We start from the raw sequence: 11,583 nt of genomic DNA, 5'->3' as shown, positions 1-11,583 counted from the left end.
TCAAAGAAGTTTCGTTAATTGGTCATTTATAATTTAAAGGAAACATACAAATTCGTTTTTTATAATCAGCAATATTTTGAATACTTATGTAATTCGAATAAATGTATTTTTCTAGCACCGACTTAATAGGTTTTGCTCTTACTGTTTTCATTTAAATTCTTTTTAATTAGACTTTTTATTGTTATATCTAAGAAACTTAATAGTGAAACTTTAATATATTTCATTCATTAATGTTAAAGGAATAACAAAATAAATTGTTTAATCACTTCAACTTGTTTTCTTTTTTTTAATATATCAATGAAATTCTGTTTATTGATAGGTTGTTCGCTAAAGCTAAATGCTGATCGCTGCTTCGAATAAATTATGATATCCTGAGGGCAGCCTTAAGCCATATTCATGCATTGACATATATTCATAGACGCAGCAGGTGTCAGGCGATTTGGTCGGATTGCGTAGCAACCCACATGGCGACTAGTTTAATGAGTCGCACACGCACTTCAGAAGGCACAACCAAATGGCTATGGCTATTTGTTTTGTTTAGTTATCTGCACGTTTATTGCTTACTTTCGCCTTCAGAAGGAGGTAAAGTTCTTGGCTGGTCACGCTTGATTTGGCAAGGTCCTCGAAAGTGACCGACGCTGCCGCCTCTGCTGTTGCCATCATCGAAGTTGTCGGGGCTGCGTTAAGCAGAGAAGCCGACAACAATGTCTAAGGACAATTTGGGCTGTGCGTCGTTGTCCTTGTTGTCGCCGTTGCCTTCACTTTCACTTGTCACCCAACAGTCTGCCGTTGCTCGACTGTTTTATTTGTTATTCATTGTATGGCAAACAGCATAAAAAATGTTGAGATGGGCGTCGCAACTGGCTGCTTAAATATGGCAACTGTGGCCGTTCTGGCGTCTTTGCCGTTTTGGCGGCTGCATTCCATTGTCAGCGTAAAATCCGCAACTATTTCATTTCATTTAATTTGATTTATTTGCTGGCTGCGCTCGCGACTTTTGTGTTTTTGGATTTTACGCAATTTTCGGGCCGCCCTTTGGTGTTGCTGTTCATATTGTTGTTGTTTTTGTGCCGATGTTGCTGCTGCTACTGCTGCCGCTGTTGCTCTGACAGCGCGTTAACGCCTTGATTTTCATCCGAAACACCCACTTGACCCACACAGAAGACGTCGTCGCCGAAGGCCTTCTGACTATGAGAAACAAATCCCGTCCAAATCCAAATACATGGCAAAGTATTCAGGCATAGGCAGTGTATCCTTGAAGTGTGCCACGTCCTTGAGCCATAAAATTGGCGCAGCAATGCTGGACTGCTTTATTTTGGCTCTGGCTTGGACCAGAGCCTCTGTTCGAGGCATTCTTGGCAGCAAAAAAAGTTTGGGCCAAAAGATTAAAACCATAAATTCAGCTGCAAAAGCTGAAGGACGAAATGCAGTGGCAAATGCTGCATACATTTGGCAGGATGTTGTGGGAATTGTGAAGTGGGGAAGTATGGAGAAAGGTGCTGAGCTCCAAGCCAAATTAAATGATAAAATAACCATAATATGAATGGGTTAACTAGAAACATATACCGCTATGTTTGGCTCAAAAGGACGAAATTCAATTAACGTAATGTTGCTTTAACGATTAATGCGTGGCATAAAGCTACAGCTGACTTGTTGAGGCACAAGACCAGTATTTGAACTGGAATCGGTATTTGAACTTGAACATATTTGTCAAAATGACTCACCAATTGTAGAATCTTACCCTTATTTGTTTGATACAATATAGAATTGTCGTCAAATATAAGGACATCATTTTCTGTATAACCATTTAGCTGAAATGAGTGTATTTTAAATATATTTTTAATTTTTCTTTTTAAATTCACCTGCGTTTCCTTGTAATTCATGCAACCATAGGCACTTGAATGCTGCTTTCAAATTTCCAGTTAATAACAGCTTCCCAGCCTACTATATATACATACATATGTATATGTATGCAAAATATGAGCAACTTTTTGTCAACTATCAAACTTTTAAGTTGTTCTTCTTCGGGATACATTTTTATGGCTTCATTGTTGTACCGCAGCATCGAATTACTTTCAAGGAAAAGTCGATGATATTAATGTGCACCCGCAACCACACATCCGTACACGCGCATACTTTACGCTGATACAGAAAATTACGCATACGCCATGTGCACACCCCAGCACAAACGAGCATTGGGCGCCTCTCTGAAATCTTTTGAAAGGTTTTCGGTTAAAATATTTTGCATATTTTTAACGAATATTTTTACTGAGGCCACTTGGCCAGACTGCCTAATGGGGTCGGAAAATTTGTGTGTGTGTGCGTGTGTATGTGTGTGTCTGTGGCAGAATGCGTTCATGTAGGGGGAGTGGGGCTGCCTTAAGTTTATGCGCGTAAGCATGATAGTTGATAATTTCATTATGGTCTACTTTAGTTTATTGATTTTATACACTCACAGGCAAAAAAGACGCGGCAATGCTTTTATTAACATAAAAGAGATTTTATGTGCTTTTGTACGCTGCTGGCTGCTTGAGATTCATAAAATATTTAAAACTTTGCCTGCCATAAAAGACGGTCTCTCTGGAGTGAGCAAACAAACCAAATAAAAGCCATTTAACTATTTCGATTATTAAAATAAGATGCTTTTGTTCAAAACCTAGGCAACCTTTTCCTCACTACGCATCATAATAAAAGTATACTTTCCTTAGTTTCAGTTACACTTTCAAAGTGCTAGGAAGAATTATAAAAACAATAAAAAAAATAACATATAATCGTAATAGTTAAGTAATTGCAATCATGTCCACTTTACTCAGAAATCGCTCTACCAAGCGATCAATCAAATTTATGGATATTCCCAATGAGGAACATGTCACGTACTTTAAGGCCTGGCTACGCCGCAGCCAACTCGATTCATCCTTCATGCGAAACTCTTTCCAGTTCGATAGTATAGTGGACAAAAACTCCGTGTTTAAGCGTTATGAGCCAAAAGGAGATGACTGTGATGTATTGCAGATCGATCCCAGCTACAGCAGATTCAAGATACCATAGTGAGTGTGTGTTAGTTTTTAATAGATATATTGTAGTGTACGTTCTCCGTAGCGAAATGGTTTGCAAGATACGCTATAATGAGGATAAGAAGAGGTATGATGAGCAATTCCACAGCGAAATTCAACAGCTTGTTGACAGCCAAACATCGGCGATTGAGGCTTCCTATATGGTTCGGTTGGTGGCATATTCTCATATAAATTGTTTATTTTTTATAAGCTACTATGACCTTTCTCAGCGTCATGGCATACACGACCTTGTGGCCTCCTTATCACAACCGCCGGGAGCTGCAGCGCACTAGCGAAAAATTTTATCAGTTGAATAAAAAGGAGAGAAAACGCTTAAAGAAAATCATGGCTGAAAACATATAAATTATAAGTGCATTGTAATTAATTTGTAGGAAAATGTTTGAAGTGCATTTCAATAAATGGAAGCATTGCTCTATAATTTGGAATGCTTTTATATGATACGACAGTAATTAATGAAAATCAAAATGAATTTCAAGGATTCTGTTTGTCTGTGTTCCCTTCTCATGGCTGTCACATAGACAAACAAATATAGAAAACAAGTTCTTTCATAAATATGCAGACTGTGGGAATAAAAAGCGAACAAATTCCTTTACCCATGTTGTCCAAGCCAGAATGTCACCAAGGTTCGCTGCATATTTTTACAATTATAATTTATATAGAATACATATCTTCTTGCTAGTAGCTACAACAGCGACCTGACAACCAACAAGCACCCACGAACAGCCCATTTAGTCCTTCATCCTGCACCTCGAGTGCAACTCAAAAGAAACGCAGAGTGGAAGTAAAAGAAAAAGCGGTAACATAAATTCCACAAAGGCTGCCACGACAACGCCAACAGCAGCAGCAGCAGCAGCAGTCGCAACAACAACTGCAACTACAACTACAACTACAAAAATAATAGCAACAACAACAACAATAATAAGAAGAATGAGAAAATGTTCACTGCATATTCGATCTGCATAAACAGTTTCCATTTCCCGTTTGGTGGCCATTGCAAAAGAAAATGGTGAATGCAGCATGAAAATCATTTACATAGCGGTATTTAAACATTTTGTTGTTATTGTTGTTGCTGTTAGTGTTGCTGGGCACTCCCGCATTCCAAAATTTATACGCATTTTCAGCATTGCGAGCATTTCACTTTATGCAAAATACGCACAACTTTAACTTTACTGCTGACTGGACGACGACCAATGAGGACTCGAACCAGGACCAGGACCAGGACCTGAACCCGAACCAGCACCAGGACCAAGACGAGGAAGAGAAGGAAACTGACGGCATTATCAATGCGACCACAGCGACCGCAAAGTGTGCCCAACCACCAACTGCGTGCAGTCCGCCCTGCTGCCATTTACATTAAATATTAACCCAAAATGATGATAACCAGCACGCACACATTAAAAAACGTATCGAGCGGACCCAACGGAAGCTGCTGCAACAACAATAACAAACACAGCAATGGCAACCCCAGCAACAACACGTCACCACACACAACAGCAACAAAATAAAGAAATTCTTTTTATTTTTTGACAAAAATACCCAAAAAAAAAGAACGCAAATTTCTCACTTCACTGAATAATTCATAAATGCAATTTTTACCAACAAATAAAATATAAGCAGACTGCTAGCCATGCTGAAAGGCGACACAGCCCCCTAACGATTTGGTGTGGCGTGAGTGTGGGCGTGGCATTTGATGGTGGAGCGGGGGGCCTTGGGACTGCAGTCGTAGTTGCAACATTTAGCGTAAATTAAAAAGAAAGCAGGAAAACTGTGCACGAACTTTATGAATTATGAAGTCTGATGTCACATTTGTGAATACGCACACCAACACACACTCACATTTATACTGTGCACATGGCGTATACGTAATTTTAGCAACTAGAAAATTTTACATTCGCGCTGTGGTTAATTTTGCGTGAATAATATTTGATCTATTTGATAAGCAGAAATTGTGTTGCTTCTTATTTATAATTCATGACCCCGCAGCAACGTCGCAAATAAAGACAGTTGTTCAGGTTGATTTGAGTTCAAATCATATGCCATTGCATGGTTTTCAACTAAAGCAGAACATAAAGAGCTTATGCATGGATTCTGGAATGTGTGTTCAGCTTAAAGTTTCCGCTTAACATTGCCTTGTTGCTCTATGCTTAAAATAAATTGTTCACAAAGTCAACAGCAACACTTCTATGACATTGAAAAGGAATTATTAAGAAACAGTAATACAATAAGTGTGAAGCCATATACATATTTCAATACAATGTTATTCTGACTGCTTTTATTGGTGCATTACAACATTATATAAAAATAGCAAATAATGGTAAATAATGTAGAAATTTAATCAATTAGGTGTCTAAAGATGATTTTCAAATAAATGAATAAATATTCTTTCTGCTTTGTTTCAGTTTTCAGTCTTCGAAGTGCATAAAATGTTGACAAATTTATTGTTTAAAATCAAGAACTCTGATTATGATAAATATATGAGAGAACAAATCATTACTGTTTCCTAGACTTTCACATTATTTGTTATCTACTATTATCATTATTTTAAGATTTGTAAATTTAAGCACTGCAAAGTTTGTAAATGGTTTGACTCTACAGTAATAAAACAAAAAAAGGTATTTTTAATAAATTAATTTTTGATATCTTTTCTTAAATTAAACATTTCTCTGCATTTACAGCTATTATGTTTCTGCGAGTGCTTAAAGAGTCCTGTGGAAATAAGTAACAGCAAATATTTAATTTATGAACAACAAAAATTAGCCTATGTTAATGTTGAAATACATTACAACAAGGCTTGCGGCTGATTTGCTTATCCCTTAAATCTTCACTTTGCTATTCAAATTGATTTGACATTCGGCTATTTAATTTATCAAAAATGGTATGAAACGGGTGCTTAAGAATTCAACATCTGAACTTTTGCAGCGGTATTGCATTCGCTTGGTTTATAATGAATGGCATTTCAAAAACTTTCACATTAACGAAAACAAAACCTCTTAAATTTGCATAAACACTCCACACCACAGGCACTAAGCAAGAACTGTGTCAATATAATAATAATTTGCTTTGAATCTGCTTTGCTATAAACGCAAGAAACTTTTTGCCCAATCCATTGGAAATAACAAACTCTTCAGGTGCCAAATATGTCTGGCGTGCATCGAAAGGGAATTCGCAAAAACCAATAACCGAAGCAGCCAAAGACAGGCCAAAAGTATGTTAAGTTTAATGTGGCAACAAGAAGAGCCATTAAAATAATCGCTGCAATAACCGCATTTGATACAATTTTCAACTGCGTTCGCCCCGTTTTTTTCCTGGCGTTTTTGTCTTTCACCTTTTATCGAGTCAACAAGCAGGAGCAGCACCAGCACCAACAACAACAACAACAAAAGCACAAAAACAGTACCAAGCAAGGGAAATTTGCATGCATAAGTTATGCAGGTGGAAAAGCTGTGACTGCGACTGCGACCGAGACTGAGACTGGGACTGAGAAGCTGCTCCCGATGCCAACGCAACATATTGACACAGTAAACTGCTTAGATTGTCAAAGTTCGAGAGCAACAGCAAAAGTTAAGCGTTTAATGCCCAGTGCCAGGAGATATGGCAGAGCTGCCAGCAGCGTTTGTTTGCAGAGCTGCGCTAACGTTTAAAATTTGCACGGAGTTTTTATCTTCTTTATTGCTGAGTATTGTGGGCTTTCATTGAACTATTCCAGGAATACGTATATTAATAGTATAGGATGCTTATGTTCTTCCAATACTTAGTGTCTGAAATCTTATGTATAATACAAATTAGAACAAACTTAATAAAATTTTGTAAGTACAAGTATGCGTTTGTATTAATTTCAATTGTCAAAATTTATAGTTTTTTATTGGCTACTCGCATCAGTCTTGGAGTTATATATGGAAATTGTGTGATAATTTAAAATAAATTAAAAAACGTGTCGAGAAGTGTAAATTTGAGACATTTTATTCAATCCACTGCTGCCTTATCAAATGAATATATATATTCTTATTTCAAAGTAATTAGGAATATTATTATTTTGACTGATTGAATTGTGAGTAAAAAATAAATACCAAATACATTTTAAAATTGTTTTACTTCAGAATGTTAACACTTATTAGCAATACGAAATAGAAACTGTCTAAATAATAATAATGAAATTCGTTAATTTGTGCAATAACTTTATCATCCATTCCTTTTGATTTATTTTTAAATATCTTCAGTAATTATAAATCATATTCAAGTTAATGCTAAATGTGTAAAAATTAGTTTCAAAACTCCAATTAATGAGACTTGAAGCTAAAAATGTGTATAAATATTTATTATTTAGTGTGTTATTTAAATAAGTTACTTCTAATTCATTAAAAAAGCCTTGTGTTATCAAATTTAAAGCCGCTTCTACTCGATTATGAATTTATACTTAAATAAATCATACACTATGCATAAACAATGTAAAATAAAGCCCCCAATTTTCAGCCTATTAATAATTTGCATCTCTAAACACATAATAAAGTTGCTGAATTCAAACAAAAGTCAGGTGGAGTTATATTTCTGAATGTCTGGTGGGTGGTCCCGCTTTTCCAAAGAAAGAACATTTCCAAAAACAAATATGAATTACTTAGCATACTTTTCGGCGTGCCCGCGCCCAGCACACACATACACTCACACATACTTTATCGCACACACATACAAAGTATGTAAAGATAATGCAAATGTGCGGAAGCATATGTGGGATAGTCGAGCAGAAAGTCAGCGCTTGTGGCCGTTATAGTTGTTGTTCGGGCTGACTGGCTAGTTTGTATTATATTTACCAACTACTTGCTTCTTTAAACTTCGCGCGCACACACGCACACACGCACGCATACACACATGCACATATACTTAGGCACACATGGTGCAATGTATCATTGAAAAAATCCATGGCACTCGGCTTGTCTTACATTTGGGCTATTTTGCTCGGTGGCCGTTTGTTTTTACTTTCGTGAATGGGCGCCACGCCATTGCCCGAGTCTTCCCAGCATGTCTCGCCGTCTTCTGGCTCTCTCTCTCCCTCTCTTTCTCTCTCACTCTCTCGCTCTCTATCTTGAATGTGGCTCTCCTCTTTACGAATGAGAGCAATCGGCTGATTGCAGCGCCAATTTTTCCAGTGGTTCGTTTTTGCTCGTCGCTTACTGCGCTCTCATCACAGGTTTTGCCCTGACAGGACTTGGACTTCCACACTCGAAGTGTTGAGAATACGCAGACATGCGCACGAAGAACTGAGAGAGAGGCAGGTGGAAGTAATAAAATATTGGGTTATTTTGCCAGCCACTGAAGCTTGGTGATACCGGTTTTATGTTAGGGGAAGTATTTACCAGGACTTTCCTCAGGAACATTGAGATTCATTTGACGTTTTCCATAAATCAGCTGTTCATTATGCAATCCATTAGAAATGGAAGAGGCACACAAGTTTTACTATAGAAGTAGCTTCTGTCAATATTCCTTGTGGCAAACAATGGTTTCAATGTAATCTAAATAAAAACTATTTAAATTAATAAACTTTTTATAGTGTATTGAAAGAGGGTCAAGGATTATAATACAATTTTATTTTGATATGTTTTATAATATCTAGAATCACAAGAGTAGGCAGGGAAATTCATTACGAGCCAATACTTTTGTCTACAGCACATAACGAATTTGTTACAAATAATACAAACTACTTTATACATTCTCTACTTGTTGTTTATTTATGACTATAGTATTACCCAGAATTCAATGCATCCAATGCACAATTTTATAAGAAAACAAACATCTGCCTATGTTATACAAATTTAAAAAAATAATACTAATACCTACATATACATATATTATTAGCTATTTGGTATTATTTGAATATTTTTTATATGTGCATGAGTTTTATTTGAAGAGACTAAAGGCTATTATTTTCCAAAAAATAATAACTCGATGCTCCTTAACTTCAAACATAGATTTCTGATTTTTATTTTTATTTTATTGCCGGTTGAAGCAGCTGTGGATGTAACCTAGACTATCCATCTACCCACATTTATATTTATATTTATATACAAGATAGCTTGTCTGCCTATCTATATAGTATTTACTTCCCAATTGGGATAAAAGTTGTTGTGGACATTTCAGCTTAAATTCCATAAATTTTTTTTTAAGAATTCAATTAAACTGAATTGATAATGAATGGAGTATTATTTATTGAATATAAAATATTAAAATAAAATGGCAAAAACGTGTTATTTGGTTTTACTTTCCCCACAAATAAGACTCCTCCTTTTCGATTTTCGAAAATTATTTCCTCGTATTAACCCACATTATCAAAACGACATGAAATAGCCATAAAAACGGTACATTTTACTCAATCCTTTCGACGAGTCCTGACTGACGATGTGGCTTTGAAACAGCATAAAGTTCATCTCTCTTGGTGTAGGTCATAAACAGTATGGGCAGCTGATGTGGTCGCTGGTCGGCGGTCGCTTGCCAGCTTCTTGTTGGGGTCGGCCAGCAACAGTCAGCCAGAGCAACAACTTTAGTGTCCCGACTAGCTATGGTTGAACATTTTAACGAGCACACCAGAACAGCTGCAGCTTTATGTTACTTTATTGCACCTGCCTGCACACACACACACACACACAAACACACACACTCACTTACGTATTGACAGACAGATTTATATTTTGTCACACTTACTTGAAATGGCCTTTGCTAAGACTATCCGCCGACTATGATAGTCGCTACCGCAGCATGTTTCCCTTCATTGGTTCCATCGACATCATCGTCAATGTTCTTTCCCTCCCCCCTCCACTACCCTCCCCTATTCTGCTTCATTTTACGTTTGTGCTCGTCGCCAACAGCATCCTTCGTTCTTCATCCTCATCTTGGACTAGTCAGCAGAATTTACTTGCTCGCATTAATTTTGCTGCCATTACGTCCGATGTGGATGGCCAGGGTTGCCATCGTTCTCATCGTCGTAGTCGTTCTGGTGATGATGCTGCTGCTGTTGTTTTTATTGATGTGTTTGTTGTTTTTGTTTTTGTTGCCATTATATCGTGCATTTCAGTGCATTTTGCAGACTGCAACGTGCCGTTTTGCAGTTCGTCTCCGCTTCTTCTTCACTCACACACTCACCCAAACACACTCACACACATACACACACACACACATACTCATGTATAAAGATATACCTGAGTGACTTTAAGCTTCAGTTGGCGCGACGTATGGCGTTGGTAATGGCGATTTTCCTCAGTTTCAATGACGTTGACTTTAGCTTATTTACCGTCTATATGTCGCTTTTGGCAATATATACTCGTACCAGAGGGTGGGGGCTGAATGCGTATGGGGTTTGGGCTTCACTTTATATGTATCTTGAACATACATTTGCGGATGCGTGTGTTTATTTGTGGGTGTTGCCGCCATCATTTTATTTTTCGGTGTGTCTCATTCGATGCATGACTCAATTATGTTCGATTGACATTTTCCAAAGGTTTTTCATCAATCAAGAGTTGTTTTTCCTTTCTCTCTTCTCTTTTGATGCTGCAATTGCCTTTTGCTCGCATTCAGTGCAATCCGGCGCATACGTAATGGCTGCAAGTGCTGCAATATCAATGTTCAATGTGTTGCTTTTATAAATTTATCGCCTTTTGGGCAGATTCGTAATTTGTGTTGTACGTGTGTGTGTGTGTGTGTGTGTGTGTGTAATATACCAATGTGTGTGTGTTTGGATACCGAGCGCTTAAATAGCTTGAGGATATAATTCTGCAATGCCAATTCGAGGCACACAGTGACGTACTGATATATAGGTATGGGGAATATATTTGCTTAAAATTTTTGCCGGTGCACTGCCGCTCTGAATTCTGTTATTTGTGCGGTAAATAGCTGCGAAGCTGGAAAGGAATTTTTGAGAAATTCTCAAGAGAAAGTTTACCACTCCTTGCATTTTTTAGCAGCATTATTTTTTCAATTTAAATTGGCTGCTAAATAAATCATACGCTCTTAAAAATTGCACTCAAATTGAATTGAATTATTAATTTACATTTAAATATTCATATTAAATGTATATTTCTTTGGCTTAATGTTAAAACTATTTTGAAAACAATGAGTTTAAGGCGGACTAATTAATAATACAATAGATTATATTAGGTTTTTCATATATTTAAAAAGAAAAATCCTTTTACATTTATTTAACAAATAGTATTTTTCTTACTAATATATAGTATATGTAGTATGTTCGATTTATTTATACGATGTTCAATTGTTTTTAAGTCATTCTCATTTCCTTTTACATGGAAGCTGTATTTCTTCTTCATTCTGTTATTTCTTAGAGTCTTTTTTCTTATTTATTAAAAGAATATTTCCCAAAGGATTCGTTGGAGTAAGCAGCCAAGAGAGCTGCTATTCTTGAGACAGTTGTTATTGTTTCTATGCAGCAGCCTAAATATCTGCCTGGAAGTATACATATACTTGTATATGTACGAGTATATGTGAATGATGTCTGAATGTGAACGGGTGT

The 11,583-nt window shown here is 36.8% G+C and overlaps 1 protein-coding gene across 2 annotated transcripts; it reads left to right on the top strand.

Moving 5' to 3' along the window:
- The first annotated feature begins 2,756 nt into the window (after positions 1-2,756).
- LOC115624247 lies at positions 2,757-3,492 on the top strand. Of its 2 annotated transcripts, none has more exons than XM_030518869.1 (3): positions 2,757-3,047; positions 3,100-3,217; positions 3,284-3,402. In XM_030518869.1, exons 1-3 carry the CDS (start codon positions 2,797-2,799, stop codon positions 3,344-3,346), a joined length of 432 nt encoding a protein of 143 aa, XP_030374729.1. In that variant the 5' UTR covers positions 2,757-2,796; the 3' UTR covers positions 3,347-3,402. The 2 variants fall into 2 exon arrangements, with proteins under 2 accessions (XP_030374729.1, XP_030374728.1); XM_030518868.1 differs by having other exon boundaries at positions 2,760-3,047; positions 3,100-3,222; positions 3,284-3,492.
- Positions 3,493-11,583: the final 8,091 nt, after the last annotated feature.

Source organism: Scaptodrosophila lebanonensis, unplaced genomic scaffold, assembly GCF_003285725.1.
Source record: "Scaptodrosophila lebanonensis strain 11010-0011.00,11010-0021.00 unplaced genomic scaffold, SlebRS2 tig00000053-arrow-pilon, whole genome shotgun sequence".
Lineage (NCBI taxonomy): Eukaryota > Metazoa > Arthropoda > Insecta > Diptera > Drosophilidae > Scaptodrosophila > Scaptodrosophila lebanonensis.
Note: the sequence above shows the minus strand (reverse complement) of the source record. Positions and strands in the feature narration are given on the sequence as shown.

What these genes read in the sequence shown, in the direction of transcription:
- LOC115624247 (XM_030518868.1), top strand. Translation starts at nt 2,797, where the DNA reads ATGTCCACTTTACTCAGAAATCGCTCTACCAAGCGATCAATCAAATTT. An exon ending in AGCAGATTCAAGATACCATA is followed by an intron (nt 3,048 to 3,099) that starts GTGAGTGTGTGT and finishes CGTTCTCCGTAG; the next exon opens with CGAAATGGTTTGCAAGATAC. An exon ending in GAGGCTTCCTATATGGTTCG is followed by an intron (nt 3,223 to 3,283) that starts GTTGGTGGCATA and finishes GACCTTTCTCAG; the next exon opens with CGTCATGGCATACACGACCT.